This window comes from Oreochromis niloticus, linkage group LG17 (assembly GCF_001858045.2).
Source record: "Oreochromis niloticus isolate F11D_XX linkage group LG17, O_niloticus_UMD_NMBU, whole genome shotgun sequence".
Classification (NCBI taxonomy): Eukaryota; Metazoa; Chordata; class Actinopteri; order Cichliformes; family Cichlidae; genus Oreochromis; species Oreochromis niloticus.
In genome coordinates, this window is record NC_031981.2 from 12,828,595 (window position 1) to 12,851,517 (window position 22,923).

The window sequence follows — 22,923 nt, forward strand, 5'->3', positions numbered from 1 at the left end:
CATAAAGCAAAACTATTTTCTTATGTGCAGCATAAAGGCTTTTGCTGTGAAAGAGAAAGAACGTGCCCTCCAATTGAGTTAATGAACCTTTGTCGCTAAAGGGAGATTCATCAGGGATATAATGGGGCTAAATTGATTCACAAAGTGCACTTGCATGAACAACGTGCTCCTATTGATTTCAATTGTTCTTCAAGTCTGATTGGGTAATGAATAAATAATGAAACTTTGTAAAACACATGTAATAAGATAGACCACCAAGATTTTATTATCTTAATCACATTAGCCCTAGCTTCAGCTAGTTTGCGGCATTCTTTCTGAGGGACGCCTGTTTGTTACAGGTTGCGTGGGCTGAGCCCTCTAGTCTTCTGAAGTGTGTTAGACTCAGATGGCAGTGCTTCCTCTGTTGAGTGTCATGTATTTGTGAGTGCCATATATGAGGAGAAGACTTGTAAAGCTACTGAATTTGTTGCACAGATTATATTCTTTTCGAATGTGATTGCATTTATTCCTCAAATAAGTGTGATGTTCTCAATTTGGTGGAGAAAGTGAGTTGTATGAAATGAAACACTTTTTTTCTCTTAGAGATTTGTTTCCAAGCAATTTGCATCTAAATGAGGCATATTTGAGATGTTTACTTTTTAATGTTACTGCACTGTTTTCTTCTAACATCTGGAGGTGAGGCCTTGTTTTTTTCTTTGCTTCTCAATCTTGTATTTGCATTTGTCTGGCGTAGAAGACGCTTGCTATGATGAAAATTTGGGGTGTTTGTTTGCGTAAAAAAAGTGTACGCTTTGTGTAGCAATGGTGATTTTAGTCTTAACAGACCATACACACATACACAATCACACACACACACTCTACTACAATTGACACACTGCCACATTTAATCAGTGTTCAAACCAGCCCTCACACCCTCGTTCTGGCACTACGTGTGTGTTCAGTCATCCATCTGTCTGTGTATTCATCCACCTGTGCTTGAATGTGTGAATCTATGAATGTTGCACCATTGGTTAGTCTTTCTGGACTGCGGCACTCTTCTTCAGATTAGAAATATTCAGATAAATTGACTCTAAGCTAATCAGCAGACCTCTTAATTATCCAGAGCAGAGCTGCACTTAACTGTCAAAGAGGTACTCTTCAGCCAGAGAGGTGTCTTGGGTGCCAGGCTTAGAAAATAAGGCTTGCCACTATTGCACTGCTGTAAAAACCTGGTCATAACAGCTCATTTTTCTTCAGAGCTGTTGGGGTTTGTTTTGTTTTTTTTTTGTTATTTTTTTTTTTTATACAGCCTTTCGTTACTTAATCAGCATTTGGCAATTAAACATTACACTGGCTAATGCCAAAGCTTCTCAGCTCTATAAGCAGAATTTATTTATTTTTTTGGTCAATTTTATCATGTGTGGTTAAAGTGATTAGAAAAATAAAAGAGTTAGCATATTCGTTTGTAGCCAAAACCAAGGAAGCAGGATAATGGAAGATTAACAGAATGAAAGTTAGAGGAAACAACAAAAAATCCTGCTGGAAATTGGAAATCAGCTAATCCCTAACACACATGCTTCAACAATTCTTCCAGCTTTTTTTTTTTTGTTTTAATGTGATTCCGATAGTCACTCTGAGCGCAACCTTTCCCCATCACCACATTGCCCCTCTGGACTCACTTGTCACTCACTTGGGTGTAAGTGTGTTTTGTCATTCAAGAGTTGTGAAGGTCAGCCTAACCTTCCATCTCTCAGCTTGGTCTCCATTATTAGGACTTGTCCTTTCAACCTGAGCTAAATGGCCTGCCGCTTTTCTTTTTCTTTTTTATCCCCTTTTCCCATAATTCTATCTCTCTCCTCTCGTCCCCTCTTTCACTCTCTCATTGTCTGTGGCAGCTTGGTGGCTCTAGCGTCTGGCTGCAGTTGCAGAGCAGCAGCAGAAGCAGCAGTCACATACCTGCATTCAAGTGGAACAAACAGGATGGTTGGCTGCTCACGGAAGGTCATCAGCCCTGGGCACAGTGTGTGCACGCTTGTGTGTTTGTGTGCATATATTTCTAATTTTTTTATAGCTTTAAAAAGCTCTTTCTTCTTTCTAATGATGTACTCGAATGATGCAGAATAAGTTTTCATCTTGCTGTAATCACACTGATCACTCGTGTCTTTTATCCGAATTGGCCACAAATAATAAATATGTTAACATACGACCTTCTGCCCTCATTCAATCATGCAGCAACAAAGGGAAAAATGGGGATCTGATGTTTTCTTTCAGCAGAAATCTGCTTCCGAAGTGGACACCAGGATCAGAGGTGTAAAGATCAAAACTAGAGACACAGTTAATTAACTTGCGATTTTTTGGGGGGGCTTTTTCTTTCTTTGAGGATATCTTAAATAAAACATGTTTTTTTTCTAATAGTTTATAACTTTGAACCTTTGCGCTTGTACACATCATAGAATGGGATGTCGACATGAAGCCTTCTCATTGTGCTCTCTGTCCAGTCCCCCCGTAACTTGCTGTCAGCCTAAAAGTGCTGCAGTGACATCTGCCAGGCTAATGAATGGTGACACTCTAATCTTTGTCTTCCCTAATTGGTGCTGCAGGTTTGATCAAAAGCCAAGTCATGCTAGCTCAGTTGCAATATGGTAATCATGTTTATTACTAGACCTTGTGTATTCCAGCATTTGTAAGTGTGCACATAAAGTCTGCATATCTAAAATAGCTATGCTATCCTAATACTAGTTGATCTTGGGGGTTTAAACATATTGGTTTGTTTTCAGCCCTAAGTGACCTTAATCGACCTCTACCCCCAGAATTTCTACCTCTTTTTTCCCTTCTGTTTTCTTTTTCATAGCAATTACAAGACTTAGAACCTGTGCATTTTCATAGTATTTGCCTGCCATTTGTTAACGGGAATGCCAGCGACCACAATCAGTTGTTCTCATACTTTATCTACGTAAAGAATTGATGTGACCCACTGCTTTATAGACTTAGCACTATACTTAATATGGCACTCACCTTTCATTTAAAGCGACTACACCATCAAAGCTGCATAGCTGTAAGCTATGCACAATTAACTGTGTGGTGCTTCAGAACTGTTATTTGGTACCAGGCTGCGAATACATCAATTCCACAGTCAAGTTGGGCAGTTTAACTCTGGGGGCATTCGTAGAACTGCAGATTTGGCACTTGCATGTTCCATTTTTCAGGCCCATTACTATTTGCCCAACAAAACCATCAATTGCCCCAGCCTTAAAATATGCCTTCAGACAATAAAGAAACCATGTGCCCCCCAGAGTATGATGGTGTGAACAGATTTAGGTCCCGTCGGCATGAATAATACCTGGGCCATATCAATGAGGTACAGGATCATCTTTGCGCGCAGAGGAGCGCATGTTATACTAAGGCCTCAGGTGTGATTACCACGTGCATCTTGGCAGATGAGCCAAAACAGAGTGGAAAAAGTGACAACAGTAAAACCAGCTAATCTAATTAGCTGAAAGATACCGTGCACTGAAATAATTAGCCAGAATCTAATTGGCTGATATCAGTGTGCTGTTAAAAATCTGCCCGCCTCATTTTCTTCTTTTTCAGTAACCTTTAAAAGTAAACAGTTCCCAAATAGCCTGCAGAAATGAGCAGTAACAAGCAGTCGTGCTAGAGCTATACAAGAAGTTGGAGCAGTATGAAGCTCAGCTGAACTTTGTGACTTTTGAGATCCCCACGTAACCTCTCCTCCTGTTTCACAATGGTTCATCAACAGGGAGCTGATTAGCTCGCTTTCATCCTAACAGTCTTGTGTTTATGCATGTGTTTAATGCTATTACTGTACCTGAAGCTGTATGCAGACATGCTGCTATTCGTTTTAGCCACCTACTCTTTCTGGTGCATCCCCTTCTTTATGTAAACACACACACACATGCGCAGGCTTGCTGACATCCATGCAGTTTGATATGTGGCCCAAGGCAAAGCACTTCTCTCTAATGAGCCTCCTGCCCTCCATTTCTCCTGGGGAGCCGAAAGAGGACTAACCTTGATGCAGCTTAGAAAGGATGTAACCTGCTTACATGCATCCTCATAAATTGCTGTGCTCGTGAAGGAACCTAATTGACAACATTCTTTACCGAGGGAGTGATATTATCGGTGACATTACATGGCTAATCTTAACTTGATCCTCAGTCCACCTTTAATCCTTAACCCTAAAACAACTGCTAGAAGACGCGAGGAAGATCTTTACAAATATCTGTGTTCGGAAACATCTTTGTAGTATTATGTGAGGTCAGAAATCTGTCATAGGAATGATGGACTGTCCTATATGCTGGCAGCATCAAGAGTTTGAAATCGGACCAAAAATAATTAGTGAAAATGAATGTTGCTTTGCTGATGCTTGTGCAATATGCCACTAAGACCGGTTATGTCAGCATGACATTCCAGTCTCATTCAGTAGTCTCATGCTGTTCTAAATCTCAGACCACTAGTGCAGCATGTACGAATTCTCATTGTATGAATTTCTATCCCTGAAAAATGTTTGGAACATTAAGCTTGACCTATCTGATCTCCATGTTTGTGTTGCATTGACATGTCTTTTTTAAAACATTTTTTACTCTTTGTATGTGTTGTAGATCTGGGCCAATTATGAGGAGAAACCAGTGGAGGAGGTCGTGCATCTTTCAGAGGAGAAGGAGCGCGTGGCAAACTACAAACCAGTCTATGTCACTGAAATCACCGACACCCTGCACTTCTACGCCCAGGATGTAGAGACAGGTACCTCGAGATTGTCGTGTGCATGACTGAGGGAGTGCGTGAATGACAATTGCAGAAGCAAGGAAAATTCATTTTTCTTCACTTAATTTTCCAAGTATATAATTTTCGAGTTGGCCTAAAGAGGCAGCTTGCAAAACCAGACAGACTCCAGTGAATACAAAATTTGATAGAGTAACCAATGAGAATTCGTTTAGAAAAGTTGAAATTGCTTTATAAACATGCTGTTTTACTTCAAGTTGCATATTTTTTCCGTCAGCCTTTGCAGCTTCACACTAAATACCACTATCTACACCAGCTCCCAACAGCGGTGGCAAGCAAGGACTTTGCATTTTATTCCCTTTTAACACCAGACTGACTTTATGAATGACAATTATCTCTACTACTCAGACATTCGGCTCATCCCCTGCTGCAGCATCCCTCCCACCAGGAGACAAAACAAAGGACGTCCCGCTTATTATTACTGCTAAATGATAGGAATAAATCACTACATCCCCTCCTGTCACCATTGATGTTTGGGGGTTTTTTTAAGTCAAATGGAGTCTTACAATTTAATCTACTCTCTCTATGATAACAAAAAGTTTGCCATTTAAAGCTCGGGTAGGCAATCTGTTTGAAATTTTTGTGGTTTAAAAAAAAATCTAGAATGATCCACCGTGAAGCAGTGTGGAGGGACTAGACTCCAGCACTTCTGCTGGCCTTTGATTTGGGGCTTTAGAAAATCCAGCCAATCATAGAACTCTTGAGATCAGATCAGATGAGTACACAAAAGTCTGTGTAGGAAGTAAGGCATACATGCTCAATGGGATGAGCAGAGGTAGTGGGTTTCAAGTCTTGTGTGAAGCCAAAAAACAACATGGAATTTGTTTTAGTTCATGTGAAACGCGGCACTTGTACTTGTGCATCTCAAAAAAGTTAATTTTTTCGGGCTACAATGAGGTATGAGCCATAATGATCCAAATCAAAACACAAAAAAGGCTTGAAATATGTAAGTATGTGCTTATCTGCTTTGAAGGGTTTAGAATAGAGGGGAGAGCGCTTCAGGGGTGGGTTGTCTATTTTAAATTCTGTCTATGTAGCTTTAATTATTGCCTTGACACAATTTTGCATTTAGAAACATGCAAATACATTAAAAGCTGCATTGACAAACTAGCTGGAACAGATCTGAATCCTTTATGCCAATCACTATCCCTTCATCGTCTGCCAGTTTGTAGGAGCAACTCAGGATTCTGAGGTCTTCCTCTCTCTCTGCCGCCCCCCACATCTGTCTTCACTGGCAGTCGCCTGGTAGAGGCCATGAAATTGACTTTGGCCACCTTTTAATTTGCCTCACTGTCATCATTAATTAATTTGCCTTCATTTACTGCCAATCTAAGCCTAAGCATCACACACATCTTAATAATCCAATCATTTATGACTGTGAAAAACATTTAGCTCACAATTGTTTGTATAACCTTTCTGTACGTTGAAAGCTTCGGGTATTGTGACATGCGCTCAACAATTAATCTTTTTTTCTATCAACTGTAGATTCAAATCTAAAGCCTTTTCACTGCCTCTGGCTACTTCAGCTTCACTTTCCTGCAAGTCAGGACTGATGTTCAGGTTGAGTGAGGTTTTTTTTTTTTTTAAATCTTTATCACTGATCTAAATCGGGTCCCTCTGTGAAGATGCTGAAATATATGATACATGGCACATTAACCTGAAACTAGGGTTAATGCCTTCAGCATCCTTTACTTTCAGTTGGGTGGGGTGGGATAGAAGCAAAAATATATTGCACAATATCTAAAACTGAGTAGGAGTTCATGGTCTTGTGGGAAACAGAATGTACTCAAGCTACACATAAAAGAGCAAATCAAAGCATTTTTATTGATTTTTAGCATATTTCTCATAAGTTCTTTATACCTATAAACGAACCTGGGGAAATGGAAGATGCAAGGTCTTTACAACTTCAACGTTTTTTTAGGGGGTAGGATCTAAAGTGTTGCATTTAAAGAAATTGTACACAACCTGCATTTTTTTAAAACATTGCTGCTCTCAGTGTATTTTGACAGGGGAGCTGTGAGTTGTTTAATCTTTTCTCATATAAAGGCTTGATTTTTAGATGATCCAGCAGTGCTGGGGCTTTTTTATTTATTTTTTCCCTCTTAATTGGCTCGTGTTCTTCTACCAAGAGACTTACGTGCTACTTAAAAAAAAAAAAATGTTATTCTCAGCAGGGAAGAAAAACCTGACCGGTCTTCACCCTCTGCTTTCCTCTCCTCATCTCCCTTTCCTTCATGTTGTTTGCCCCTCCCCTCCTTCCTCCATCTCCTTTTCTCCCTTGGTTTCTTTCATTTTCGCTGACGCTCCCTCAAAGCTACATTAAGTCATACCAACCTCTTGAAGAGAACATCAAAGTGTTAGGGCCTGTAAAATCATACAAGCTGAGTGCTTTATCATTACATGCCCCCACCTCCACCCCAAAAAATTTTCTGAAAAGGACTTTTATATACTCAGATAAGCTTGGAAGTGGAGGCAGAATTTTTTATACTCTTGTGATTGCAACTGATGACAACATACCACCTAACATAAATGCATAAGTGAAAGAGTGGTTATAGCATCTGTCCCACTGTCGATGTCTGAAAACATCTGGAATAGCAGGCTTTTTTATACATATGTGCTCGCTACTGCCCTGATTCCAATCTATAGGTAATAACATGAGTAAAGTAAGGTCATATGAAACATGAATTAACCGGATGAGTAAACACTGAGTTGAATTTATATATACCAACAGATGTATTCAAAATTTAACATAGTAGTATACCTGACATTCCCATCCATCAGAATTTCACACGTTTTTATAGCAGGGGCTGTAAAACAACATATCCACAGCTTTGACTAGTAGGACTTTAGTATTTAGCAGTAGTGTAGATATTAATACCAATGAGCAGTCGGGCAGAAAAAGATGTTTTAAGTCCAGTATAATGAGCAGATGATGCATGTATTAAAAAGATAAAGGAAGATAACACAGAGAGCACACACACACACACACACACACACACACACACACACACACACACACACACACACACACACACACACACACACACAATCGGTAGGGTTACAGTCATTAATATTTAGATGCAGTTTCCAAACCATTAACCCTGTGGGAGTTGTGGCTATCTAATAGGATGGAATGTATTTATTTATTTATTGTGGTCTGCTGTGATCAGTGGGTATTGAAAAGCTTTCACAGCTGTTGCTGTACTTTAAAAATGTGTGTATATATAATATAGAATTTTTTTTTCTTTTTTTTTTTCCATAAACGAAGGAAATTTGGTTTATAATTTTTATTCTCCTGGGCCCCTCTGTATCTGCACTGTATTTTACCCCTTTTCCCATTTTAATTATTCCCATTTATAATTAAATGAGGATATAAGGGCTTGTTTTTTCTCTCTCCTTTTCAGTATATGAAAATCTTTACACAGACTCGATAAGTGATTAATTTCACGTTCGGAGTGGTTTTTCCAAGTCACCAAGAAGCTTGAGCGAGAAGCTCTTTAATCCTCAGTTTATTTTAAGGGTCTTTATCGCTCATTGTTTCATGCCCCCCACCTCTCCCAGTACACACACACACACACACACATCTCTCTGCTTTGTACTGCTGTGTCTTCCCCCCCCCTATTTTCCTTGTGCATGTTGCTTCCTCTCCGGAGGCTATATGTAATTACTGTCAGAGGGGGGCCTGCATAGATCTGTGTGACCTTGGACACTGAAAGACAAAGGCCACTCCAGGCACAGGGGAAGGAAGTGACTCTGTGCCGTACAATATTGTTAGTTTACCAGTATGCTGGAGAGTCTACGTAATTTAAACACTTGCTAAATGTATTCTTGCACTCTTGATAGGTATGAATCTGAAGTGGGCGTGTGTGTGTGTGTGTGTGTATAAATGTATATTGGACACCGTAGTGACTAAACATTTCATTTCAAACCTTGTTTACAGAAAACCTACCTGACCAAAACACTACAGCCTAGGAAAGTTGGTTACATTGTTGTCCATTCATATAGCTCTCTAGTTTCACAGTGAGAGGAATTGATGTGATTTCAAGCAATACAAAGGCTACAAAGACATATTTGTATGCTGGTTTCCAATAAGCCAAATGTGCATAACCAAGACGGTGACAGAAGTAGACATTTTTAAGTGTTTCTATCACTCATTACATTGCAAAGACCTTTTCATGATATGACTTCTGTCAGTGGCAATGGCAAAACTAAAGAAGCAATAAAAACATAAACATGAGCAGGAAATGCACACATTACTGGTTGTTCCATGTATTTTTGACACTAAGTGGAGATGTAGGCATGGATCTAAAAAGCTCTGCTCAGGTTTATAATGCATCCTACCAACACGGTTGCATAAATGAGACCTTAAGTGCCCATACTAAGGAATGAATGTTCCAAGGAGCAGGCATATCCAGCTGGTAGATCCTAATAAACATCTGTAGCCATGGCCAGTCAGCAGCTGCTTAGATATCCTTCACAGAAAAGGGGCCCATACGCTAGCTGCACGTCTGGGGCATTGCGCGTGTAGGAGACTTCAGTCCTTGGCAGTAATGTGCCAACATAATAGCCTCTACCACCCATTGTGTTGACGACTGTAAGGTAAGAACCTTCCCTCAATGAGTGGGAACCTGGGAAACAAAGAGCTGCTTTCCTTTTTTCCCTCTTCTTGTCTTTTCTTTCCAATCCAACTGGATGCACAAAGGCTGTACATAACAAAGTGAATTAAGCTACTCTCATCAACAAACAGCTGGGGTGAAAAGCCAGTACCCCCCAAGAGTGGGGCGTATATAAGCAGGCTAACCGTAGCTATAGTGATTTGAAAACTTCAAACAGGAACTATGGCAGATACAACATGTAGTTCAGACATCCTTTTTGCTTCTGAGAAAGCCAGCAAAAAAGATAATTTTGAGAGAATGTGCCTTCAAGTCAGCACACTTCAAAGGAGCCCTGAGAGCCTCTGAAATGATGGGCAAATTGCAGGAGGCATGCTAGAGGCTTAAAAGCAGGGTGCAGCTGATGGGCTTCCTTTATAAACCTTCTCATAAGCCTATGCTGACCAATTGGCACGTTTCCAAAGCCCACTTGCCCAGCCAAAATTGAAGCCAAACACACATCGGCAGTGAAAAACGTTTTACCACTATATAGCAAATGGTGTAGGATGCATAACACATCTAAAACAGAGCACTGCAATGAAATGACGCCATCTCTCAAACACTATATCAGCACTATGGTACCCAGAGAGCTGAAGCTGTCCATCTAAGTGTGGTATCTCTAGCTAGTTCTCGCTTATTGTGGTCTTTAGATCTCTGTGTCTTTGGCCGTGGATGAATCTGCTCATATCAGTTGGCCAGACTTGGAGCAATTCTCTGATGGGAGACAGATCACCTTAAACAGCTCAGGTTGGTAAGCTGAAGGAACGGTAACCACACTGAGGTTTTTTCATGGACGAGGCTACAATCACAACCAGCCCTAAAACCTTTGACAGTAACTTTGTGGCAAACGGTTTATCCCAGAAATGTCTCATCTCTCCAAACCACACTCAAACAGAGCCCCAGCTACACTACTACATGTGGACAGACTTCATGGGGTGTTGGGAAAGACAGCGGCTTACTGATGGAACTGCCACTGACCATGATGCCTGTGCAGCAGGGAGAATGGCATCCTCATCATACTTGATGTCATCAGGTTCTCCTCCTTAGATTTTGTGAACTGGGTAGAAGGAGAAACTCTGTACCTGTGTCTTTCACCTGTATCCTTTTACGAAGTGCAAGCTGACTTGAGTTTTATCCAGCAGAACTGACGAAGGCCCCACAGAGCTGACAGTTCTGATGATCTGTGAAAAATTTGCACATGCTTCACTGCAGTGTTGGAGAGACAGAGCTCAGTTTTAGGGGCTGCCAAGTTGCAGGTGACATTCCAGGAACCATACAGCTATTTCAAATCAGTGCTTATATAAGCTGGGGTCTACCTGAACATACAACTTACAGCTGCCACAACACCATTTATTCTGTCTTGTAAACTTGTGTAGAATAGATGCTTAATGTTTAATATCGCTATTACTCATTACTGCATTGGTTTTCCCAAGCCACAGATTGTGTTACTGGGCAGAAGACTTGTCTCTGCCTAGCTAGTGACCTCCCCCTGATTTGGCCTTAACGCACTTGTAACATCCACGGTACTGGGCTGCTAGGCCTGGCCCCGACCGACAAACACACATTTTCTGCTCACCCCAAGCCTCAGCTGCAGCGCGGTTGGCGGTACATCCTGTCTACCGCTTGTTTCCTGGCACCCATACAGCCTCATAATGAGTGGAGTCGTTCCCCCCAACCAGGTGCCACTCCGTCCACATTATTCACACTTCTACCTTTTACACACAGCAGCTGTTCATCACCTAATGATGCTGGACCCAGCTACTGTTGGAGCAATGCAGGCAGAACAACACTGTCTGGCTGGACTTCAGACCAAGTCCTTTCCTGCTTTTTGAAATGGAATTTCATTATTTTTACAATTTAGGTTCAATTTATTTTTTCCATTGCTTTTTTTAGTTCAAGTAGATTTTTTGGGGGGCTAATTCCCTTTTTATTCACTGTGTTGATTTCAATAAGAGAACATAAGAATTACTATAGCGTTTCATATGAATTAGGGTGAGTGGCCTCCTAATTAGATGTCATGTCAAGGCAGCCAAGTGATGATTACTCTACAGAGTACAGCTTACTAAAAAAAAAAGGCAAGAGTGCACTAAAAACGGTTGTCACTTTTTTGTGTGTGTGTTTTGGATGAAATGTCTAATTTTAACACTGTGGGCCAGAGTCAGCCAGGGGTTAAGATAATTAACTTCTGTGCCAGTGCGTTATCATACTGTTTGTTTGGGTTTTTCCCCCAAAGCATTTGATTTAACAAAGTAATTTTTGTTAAGCATGAGTTCTCTGTTGAACAGTCTTATTAAAGTTTTAAGTAGAGAAATTGCAGAAATTCAGCAGTGGAAAATAACAACTTTCAGGCATTACTGTGATGGATATATTAATGATTGTAGTAAACCTTTTTTTGGTTCAATAAAATTACAAAGTAAATGATTTTATAATTATACTAAGTGTATGTGACTACAACTATGTTTGAGCTTATGCTACTTGTTTCCAATACAATACTAGCTTTAATTTCAAACTCAGTCTAATTAGAGTTTTGCCATTAAAACAAAATGGACCATACTCTGAAAAAAGAAAAGTGGTTATTTCTGTGGCCACTGTATCCCTGTTCTCCTCCCTTTTTATGTCTAATATTTAATTCAGTTGAAGTGTGTACAAGGCCTTGTTGTAGTCCAATTTGACCATACACTGAACAAAGTAACCAAGCTAGGGAATGAAAGTTGCAGGAGGAGAAGCACCCGATGCGGCTTGTTTTTCACTTTTCCAGCTCCCTGCAACTGCAGCAGATGCAATATTTAGAGGTCAACTCCCGCCAAGATGATCTTCTGCCTCCCAAGGCATTCATTATTAAATCAGATACGCAACTTAGCTTCTAAAAGGTCAGCTCACCTGTCGGTTTGAGGTGGGGTGCATTTGCTTTTCAGGTGGAAAATAAGCATGTTTGTCCACACTCATAGTAAGCACGATTTGCACTAATGTCAACTTCGAGGTCGATTACCTAAAGCTGAATGGCAGAATGGGACTTTTCACAGTGGTGAGCCACTTGCAGGTCTAAATCTGGATCTCATCAACTCTACCAAATGTGGGCAAAAATGTGCAAATATGTGCACATTTGGGGAATAAGGACCTTCTTATATAAACTCCCCACAATCAAATCCGGGCATTAGCTGCAGTCAATGAGACTCGACAGGTGGTAGAGAGAGGAACAGAAGAGACTGATGCAAAAAGAGAGCCACAGATGCTTTCTCTCTCAGTGATGGTTTTTCCAATTACAGAAATGGTAATTTGCCGTTCAACAAAAAAAAAAGAAAAACGACTCCAGACTGGCAGGAAGTGAAAAATGGAAGAGAGTTATTGCTGGTGGAGTATCGCAAGACATAATCCATATCCCGTTCTAGAGGGAGTGGAGCAGCAGTTGTCAGGTGGGGCGATCATTTGTTTCTCTAGCTTGACCTCCTTCGACATGCTGCAGATGCTCAGAATATTTTAAAGATCAGCCAGGAAGGGGATTAAATGGCCTTTTTTCTATTTTGCCTTTCTTTTACACACTGTCTGCAGGTGATTGCCTTACTGGTTCTTTGTTGACCAAACACGGGGGCCAATGATCTCATAACAGCTTTGTGTGCTTGCTCTCACTGCAGGCCTCCCAAGCCAGTACGCTGTATACTGAGGCTGTGTTTTGTTGTTTGTCATTGCTGCCTTTTTACCTTGAAATTGTTGCTCGCATGTCCTGAAACACAGCCATTCCTCTACCCCGAGAGGATGAAGCCTGTCCAAACCTCATGCATATTTAACACCGCAAACTAACAGGTGAGCTAGGGCACAAAGCTCTGTTCAGTGTTTGTGAGTCTCTCAGATGGTAGATGATGTACCATCCATGTATCCACACAGTCTTTGACTAGCCAGGCAGGGGGCACAACAAAGGCTCTGCAGCATTTTCAACATGAGCGAGAATGCTGATGTAAAAATCAGGAGGAGGAGGGAAAAAAAAGGCTTTTGGGGTAATTGAGTGTCTCCTCTAGATCTTACCATCCATTTTGCTTTTATAAATCTGACTGAGCTGTAGCTAGGTTTATGTGTCTGGATCTTCTCCAGCCAGTTATTTCCCTGGCAGTTATCTTTTCATAGATGCTCTCTGCTTTGACTCCTAATTTTGTCATTCTTATAAACCAGGAAATTGGAAGGCTTTCATAGGTAGCCATTGCTCTCCTGGCCTGAGCTCCTTTCATATTGTGATTATTTACCGTTCTGTGGGTTTAATGCCTTTTGTAAACAGCTTAATAGAATTCAGTGGAGCCTTGGGATGTGTAGTGAAAGGGCACTTGATTTGCTGTTTCTACTGGCTTTTTGTTTTCCCCAGTCTTTGCTCACACACCGGGTGCCACAAAAGAATAAAATATGATCATAACTAACCTGTAACATGTCAGTCTCTCTCCCCTCTCTCTTTTTCGCTCACCTTTTCTGTTGTTTTCTTGTTTTAAAGCCTAATTGTTCCCTCGCTATTCTGTGGGCATTCAAAATGTAATTATATATGATTTACAAACAGCTGCATCCATAATGGTGAATAAACAAATTACAGAACGAGGGAGGGGGGTGGAAAAAAAACAACAGATGAATAAAGAGATGAAGACAGAAAGAAATTGGCCGCCATAAGACACAGTCAGTGGTTTGGCTGCTTTTTAGATCATCACTTTGGCTCTCCATTCAACGCAAAATGAGCACTCACGCTTGACATGGTTTACCCATTCTGCACGCAGATATTTAGTTGTCTTCATGCCAACGTAAAATGGGAATCTTGTGCTGAAATGCAGCGTTTCCTCGCTGTCCTTCCATGCTAACGCGACTCTTTCTATTCATTCAGAATTTCCACACTTGCGTAAGCTTTTACTCAATTCACCCCAGATGGCAAATTGCTTCTGTCGGTGCTCACCTGCAGTTTGTGAAGTTCATTTTAGCTTTCTTCCACACTGATTGCAGTCAGAGGAGACTTAATTGTAGGCATTTATGTGTAATTCCTTGCACATCCAACTTATTTCCACGTGCATGTTGTTGTTGTTGCTGTTGTTATTATTGGTGTTGTGATTTGCACCTTGACAGTACACTGATGTTCTTCTATGGACAAGCATAGGCTTAAACTTGGACATATGGATGGAGTGTTTCTGATAATCCTAGATCCAAGAATTCTGCACTCCTAATTAGACCTTCAAATCCCAACACGGAATAATGATAATGCGTGAGTCCCACGCTGCATACTAAATTGAGCACACCTTGCAGTCTGCAGATGTGGAAATGAATATTATTGAGTGCTCTACAGGTGTCAGTTCACAACTCTATCAGGTTGAGACTGAGATAAGAAAGTTCTGAAGCTCAACTGTGATGCAAGAAAATGCATCTGGTATATAAGGATGTGTTATATTCTTCATTATTCTCTTTCTAGAGGATAAGAATCAGGAGGTGAATATGTTAATTTTCTTCTTTTTCCAAACATCAGGAAAAATAGAACCCTTAGCTCAAACTGTACCAAACAGCAGTGTACAAGAGGAAATAAAGGTGATTGGCACTAAAAGGCCCAACATCACCATGAATGGGATACAATGTGTATGCAGAGAGAGATTTGTTTAGCTAGTCTGGATAATTATGCTCATTCTAAAATCTGTGATATGGTGGTCTCATAAGCTTCAGCTCCCAGTTCATACTGTAAATAATCCATTCTGTTGCTCAGTATTGTAAATACCATTTACATCAATAAAGCATTTTCAGTTAAATGCACACACATTCTCATTGAGAAGGAAGGCACGCACTAACTTTTTTAATTTGCTTAATAAATCAAGGAGGTGGCTGACTGTGGAAGCTGTAGTCCACTGCAATATTAGTTATTCTGCACCAAGCCACTGTGGTAAAGCTGGAGTATAATGATGCAACCACCCCGCCTGTGTGCGTGCGTGTGTGTTTGGTCCATATGATGCAAGCTGTTTAGAAAGCATTTCATCTGATGTGTTTTCTAAAAACTGCTTTCTCTACAAAATGCTGAGGAATGGTCTGTTTGGTGTGTCGATGCTTCTTCCCCACCTCTCCGCTGCATTCATTAGCAATTGCTGTACCAGTGGGTGGCTAGTGATGTGTCGGACACCCCCACCTTGACCGCCGCTCCCACTCCTCACAATCAAACTGAGCTCCCAGCTTTTCTTACACACTCCCACAATCCCTTTGTATCCCTCGTTGGTGTTTTTCTCCAAGTTTGACAGCATGCAAATGAAGGTCTCCTGTCTGCTGTTGGTTTGCAGCTTGCCTGCCTGTCTCGGCACAGATAACCGTGGGAAAAACAGCATCATTATTTGTGTTTTCTTGTTCTCCACAAGCATAAATAATTTTAGGTGTTAATGACAACTCACAGCAGCAGTACATAAGTAAAAAAAAATAAAAAAAAATAAAAAAAGGTGCGTGCAGTGCCTGCCTCCAAGCTGTTTGATAGTAACATGCATAAGCAGCACTTACTAATTTTGCACGCAGATACATGCACACGCTGACTGCATTTATTTTCACACAAGAAAACAGGTTAGTGGGAGAAAACATGTTTTTGTAATACCCCGGTTATACTGTAAAATAAAAGTACACATGCACAAGGTGAGAAATTGGTTTTTTACCCAAGGCTGACATGCTAGGTTCTTCTATCCATCCGGTTTAAAAATATCTGGATCTGCTATTGTAGGACTGGGAGCAAGTTTATGCGTAGATGCAGTATTGTCACACAAAATATTGATATGATTGTTATGTTTACTGCTTACTACATGATTTTATTGGGGGGAGGAAAAGAAGCTATTTGCAGTATTTTCGAAAGCATCTCTACTTTCCTTGAATAACCTCCAACATTTTCACAGTACTGTATCCGTAATGCAATTTTGTTTTTGCCTCAGTTTCCTTTCCCATTGTATGAATTTATGTTTTTAAAGATGCTCCATTGCACATGATTCTGGCGCTCCTGCCCACCAACCCCCTCCAGGTGGTAGATCAGTGAAAATGGCCTCTAAAAATACCACCATGGAAATTTATATGGGCCACTTTACTAAACTAGCTGCTGTAATTGCTTCCACACTCTTCATACAGCTCTACACACAAAACGCACAGCCACTTGCGAACACTAATAGACATGCGTGTGTAAACATGCGCTGCAATACACAAATAAATATACTGTACATAATACACAAACACCAGAAAAGTGGCTCTCTTGGAGATGCACATACTTAGTGGTGTTCACAATCAGCTCCCCAATTGCAACTGATGGGTGCAAATCAGGCTGCCACTTACTGCAGTCATTGGATCCATGAAGGCCTGACTCATAATCTGATTTCTCAAGCTCCCGCCATATCGACAGCCCCATTCTCGCCTTGAATCCACCATAATAGGTCTCCCTCGCATGATATAATGGCTTGATAGGCCATAAAGACCCACTGGGAGAGCTGGCTTGCTTAATTTAAAATTCTATTTCTCTAACAGAGTCGAGGCATAACAAGAGAAGCAGGTTGTTTTTGGGTTGTGTTTTGGTATCTGTATCTGAAGGCGTTAATGTTTTGTTTTTGTTTGTTGTTTTTTTCCCCACTGAGCCACCAGTCGTGCTTAAGTGTTAAAAAAATAAGCCTCGGCTGATTTAAATTTGACTAATCTTACATTCAAGGTCATCGTCTTGTGCACCTCTGGACGGGTTTCAGCGTGGCTATTATTTTTAGATCTCTCAGTAGAAGTCATGTCATGTCCCCTTGCACTTCTGCCTCTGTGATTCACCTCCAATATGTCAAAAAAGGGCTATCCTTCAACTTGATTTTCATTTTGAAGAAGTGGAAGCAAAGATTGCATTTGAAAGGCCAAAAGAATTCCTGCTTTTTCAGTGCATTCAGAGCATAGGATGGCAGACTGGAACCCACCATAATCAGATTGTTTATATTCCTCAAATGTAAAAAGGCTGATGCGGTATTGTCGTCGTCATGCCAGGCAGGCGGCACAGACACCCAAGTTTGTGAATGCGATAATTTGAGAACAAGCCGACGTACAATTTTCAAATTCATACCATCTACTTTTCAGATTCATACATCTGCTAGAAATCTCAGGGAAGTTTGAATTTTGGTAACCTCAAGGTCAGAGGTCAAGATTTCTGAAAATCTTATGCATTTTCAGAACTTTTTGAGGACACCTATTTGTGTCTATTTGAATCGAGGCATAAAGTACATTCTCTAAAGCAGTGATTTAATTTAACTTGAACTGAAGTATCTTATTGTACTCGAGCATGCAGGAATGCTTTTAATTTATTCATAACAAAAAGGAAAATGATTATTAGAAGTTGCACCATTCAGTTATGAAGGGAATAAACAACCCGACAGAAATATACTCACTCAAACAAGAAGCATCATAATGCCTCACAAAGCTGCGCCAGGCTTGGTTTCATTTATATTCATACATTTATTTAGGGGCTCTGCATGGGGTAAGATACACGTGTTCATTTTCTGCCGCTGCCTCAGGATCCACCCTCCATCAGTCACATACTGCCGGCAGCTGAAAGGAGGAATCACAGGCACCTCTGTATAGGATTTTAATGAATTTTAGGTCCATTTTACACACAGATGTTCCATATTTTTAACTGCTGCTGCATCAAGGTGGAAAGTCCCAGTTTTAGTCAGGTGAAATGCATACGGAGAAAAGATTGAAACCACAACAATGTTAAAAACTGGCCACTGGCATGTAATGAGTATAATTTGAAGAAAACTCAAATTGCATTTGGAATTGTAAGTTGAACTCCAGTCCTCACCTGTTATTTCACATGTATTTCATATCAGGAAGTCAGCTGGAGAGTCTGATGGAGACCATGAGAGCAGAAATCGCCGCCCAGCCACCAGTGGAAGGATCCTACTCTCCACGCCGGGGAGACTACTGCATAGCCAAGTTTGCTGATGGCGAATGGTGAGCATGCATTATAGTTCCTCTGATGTTAGCAGCCTCATAGCAACCTTATCAACATTGTCAGGTCATCTTATGACAAACAGGAAGGATTAAGATGTCTCTCTCTTTTGACACAAGGGTTACTAGCTGCTGTTCTTCAGTATTATAAAAATTTACATTCAGTTTTCTTGGCAGTGATATGAATGATGCAGTGCATGTATAAACAGTTCGATCTGTGCAGGTTTTCTTTTCTCAATGAATAATCACCCAATTTTGACAGCACCGGTCAGGAGTGACACTGACCTTATTACGTGGATCAGGTGTCAGCTGATGTGATTGATGGTATCTGGTTTCTTCATCAGTGTCATCACATAATACAATGGATGGCCAACTTATTGATGGGATTGTACCACAATACTCAGTATCAACAGATGCCCCGAGGGAAGAAAAAAAGAACTTGATGGCGGCGTGTGATTTATCAGCTGAGGGAAGAAACTCGAAACTAAACATTTATTTTATACATTCTTGTGAGGTACAATATGTGCTTGCACACTGTAGTTATTTCCCTCACAGGAACACCTGACATTTCATTTTTACCTTGTCTCTATTTAAGCCTGCGTCGACTGCAGACACCCACTGGGTGTAATTAGCTCAATGCCACTGCTTTGGCCCTTCAGAATCAGCAGTAGCTTGACAGTAGCACACATACACACCTCTTCATCATCTCCTCACTGGATGTTCGTAGTTTACAGATGGTTATGGGACAGATAGAAGTCACAGTGATCGAGGGAGGGAGAGGGAGTCTGTCAAGAAGGTGACGGTGAAAAAAGACCACGAAACTGATTAAAAACCAAATGTTCCCCCAACCCAGGTGCTGTCCTTTCGTTCTTCCATCCCTCCTTCCATCTTCCTGTCCTGTTTTTCCGGGGCAGGGCTCAAGTTTATAGCAAGCCATCTGCTGTAAACCTTCCACTTCTTTAACCTGTTTTTTGTGGAGAAAAGTCTGTCAGGAACCCCACTTTAGGTGGAAAATATCTGATATCTTTGTCACTTTCTATTATTTATCAGCAAGCTAATTACGTTCATGTTTGCATTGTTCTCTGTATCCGTATCGAAGTATCCTGTGACGCATGCGGAATGTCGGCTCCTTTCATTCGGGGAGTAATTAGAAATTTGTCGCCTTACAAGGCCTCTCGAAATACCACAGAGTCAAAGTGAATGGAAAAGAGAGTGAATAAGAAAAACTGTTCATTAGTCACTCGTCACTTTGTCTTTTGCTCTTCTCATTTCTGTTCTTTATGCTCATTGCTGTTGTCTTCCTGTTAATCACTTATTCAGTTTTAACTTCGTGCTCTCGTTTCTGTCTTTGCCCATGTGGGCCTAATTATTTGACTTTTTCCTGCTGTCCTTGGTGTGCAGCCAATTTGTCTTCCTCACGCTCATTTGTTAAAGTTAAGAGTCAGCGATGGTCAGATGAAACGACACACTGAATCAAGTGTGAGGCAAAACAAGTTCTTATGTTGCGTCCGTATGAATTCACAGGAAGGATTTAGCCACTGTTGAGGCATTTTGTTGTTTTGTTTTCAGTTATTTTTCCCTTTAATTTAACCCTGATTAGTATGTCCTTGTAATAACAAGTTTATTTTCATTCAGATTGTCGGATACGCTTGAAAATATAACCGTTACAAAGTGAAACTGCTGGGTTTTTTGATTAGCACTAATGCACTGACGTTATTTGCTACAAGGCAAAAATAGGTTTAAATTTCTCTCTTTTATTGCATGGAGGCCCCCGTGCAATTCTCACAGCCCTGCTATGTCCTGATAGATCCCCTTTGTCCCACCTCACCCCGCCTCCTCTTCCACTCCTCTCCTCCGATCACAACAGACAGATCCTCCAACACATTCTCCCCAGGGAAATAAGCACAGAATCATTTACTCATCTCCTTTTCCTCTTGTGCCCTCTGTCTTCATCTGTTTCCCCTGTGCTCTATACTCTCTCTCTTTGCTCCCCGCTACCCCTTCCCTCTGTCTCTCTCTCAATTATTTTTTATTTTTCTTGCTGTTACAGGTACAGAGCCAGAGTGGAGAAAGTTGAGTCACCGGCAAAGGTCCATGTCTTCTACATTGACTATGGCAACGTGAGTAACTTTGTGACGATGAATTTGACTGACTGCGTGCGTACGTTCTTGTCTTTGTCCCTTAATGATGGATTGTCATCATTAGAATATAAAACAAAGTGCTGGTGTTCAGAGCTCAAAACATATGCACATATGCACAATAGCAGTGCTTTTCCTGGCCAAACCCAACAGCCAGAAGGAGTTTAGTAACTGAAGAGGGATTTTTTTCCATTATTATCCATCTATTCAGTCACCAGTTGTTTGCTTGTTCCCATGTTTATTCAGCTGGAGTTTTTCTTTTGATGTAACTGAAGCAGACTGCTTTTATTTATGCTGTAACTATGACAAAAACAGAGCTGCCCCCCTCTCTGAGGATTCTCATTCAGTGACTCCGCGATGACGAAGGCACTACATCCTCACATACGCGTTACAATTGCGTCTCTGCCCACGTGCGTACACATGCTTTTGCATCACCATACCACCAAGTGGCTCATTCAGCCAACCCCCGCCCCCGCGACCACCCTGCGGAGTTTTCCCATGATGCAGTGGAGCGGCACAGTGTGTGACTGACCTCAGAGCAGGGGACACATCGAGGTTTGGTTGGCAGATGTGATGCATCCTGGCATGTTGCTGAAAGTGTGATTCTCCGAGGCTGACCCGGCACACAGAAAGGGGGAAAAAATCAAGCTGCTGCGTACCTCATTCTTTGTAGTTTTGCGTCATTTCAGTTTGGGTCGATCTGGCCTTGATTTTTATGGCTCAGGCTATTAGTTGATAATGTTGCAACCTCGCTCGGGAACAGGTCAGTACCTGAATTATTATGTGATCATTAGAAAACACAGCAGAACACTTTTGGCATTTCATTTTTAAAGCCCGCGTTCAAAGTGCTGTCAAACCTGAATATGGCGGCGATAAATCTTAACGTTTTAGCCATAATAAATGTTCAAGGTTTTCTCTGTCTAGACTGTGCAGACCAGTGAACACATTAGCCTAAGATATGGGGGTCATTAAATTAACTCCCCACTTCTAACGGCCATATTTGTCTGACTTTCCACCACAGTATAGCCTGTGGTGATCAGTGATTGGTTATTGCTCACGTGTGCCCTACCTGTGTGGATATATCAAGTTTATTGCTTCATAACATTGACATACAGTGCATACTTTTAATTTTTATACATTTTTTAAAAAGATCTGGGAGCCAAGTCAAAGTACAGCACTGAACTAACAATCGGTATTCAGAACTGAACACTGTTACACTGTCATAGATGTATTGTTACATTAGTGGATGTTCATATTAAACATGGCCAAAGTTTTAAATAATCTACAAGCAGTCACTGTGAGCCAAAACCTCAGGCTTCAGACAACTTATTATTACTTTTTGCTTTGGATGATGTCAGTGAGAGCAGATGCACTTAATAAGGATCTCCCACGCACAGCTCTGACCCCACCGACCAACTCTTCAAACCTTTTGTTTCTGAAGGCTAGCCAATTAGAGGAAAGCTGGTTTAACTTCAGGGGGAACAGAGGTAAAATGGCTTGTTTTACAATACTCCACTATAGTAGCTTAGAGTAGAGTTCAAGAATATAAAATTTGGTGTTGGGAATGAATACAACAGGTCCCATGTAATGTCAGTGCAAAACAAATGAATACAACCTGAAATGCCTATCATAGGCACTTTAAAGGTAGGCTTTACAAGCCTTTGGTATTTTCTTTCATTTTTGTGATTTGGTGTTGGAAGCATTTGTTGGTGCCAATCAATTTGATGTGTATTGCTTTCTTTACTCTTAGCTCGTAGCTAAACTAGAGAGTAAATCTAGCTTAGTGAAGGGAGCCTCAGTACTGGCGTGGTGATTGCTCGGTTACGAATACAAGAACAAAGCACTTAAGCGACAAAATGGCATCTGTTCTTCTCTTGTGGTAAACTATCATTAAAGTGGCAAAGTACAGATGGCACAATTGATACAATCTTATTTGAGAGATCGGGGCTGGAATGCCAGAAATTAATAAGCAGACTATGATAACAAGCTATTTTTTTTGTGGGGGTCATATAGGTAACAGTTCACTATCTCAAAATGTGAAACTCATGGACAGTTTAAGGTATAAAATCTTTACTGTTTGGAAATACCACTGAGACTTCGCTGATACTGTAACTTACCTAATTTCTTAAAAAATGGAAATAAAACAAACTCCATTTTTATGTGATTGCGATTGATGTGACAGCTTGTAATGAACCTGTTTTGTATTGATTGTTATTTTTGTCCTTCTTTCATATTCAGAGGGAAGTTGTGTCATCCACCCGTCTGGCTCCCATACCTCCGGCCTTCAGCACCAGGACCCTGCCAGTACAGGCCACCGAGTATACCTTCGCCTTCATCCAGGTCCCCCAGGACGTAAGTGCACAGACGAGCACGCGCGCAGAGCTGAGATATGTGTCGCAGCTGAAAGCTTCAAAATT

The 22,923-nt window shown here is 40.9% G+C and overlaps 1 protein-coding gene across 1 annotated transcript in view; it reads left to right on the forward strand.

Annotated features, from left to right (window-relative positions):
- The window catches only part of snd1 (staphylococcal nuclease and tudor domain containing 1), a 182,258-nt gene that overhangs the window by 138,915 nt on the left and 20,420 nt on the right, over positions 1 to 22,923 (forward strand). Inside the window, exons 18-21 of the mRNA XM_003444948.5 lie at positions 4,599 to 4,740; positions 18,248 to 18,371; positions 20,419 to 20,488; positions 22,745 to 22,858. Of these exons, the coding sequence (XP_003444996.1) occupies positions 4,599 to 4,740; positions 18,248 to 18,371; positions 20,419 to 20,488; positions 22,745 to 22,858 (450 nt within the window). The remainder of the gene's footprint in view (positions 1 to 4,598; positions 4,741 to 18,247; positions 18,372 to 20,418; positions 20,489 to 22,744; positions 22,859 to 22,923) is intronic.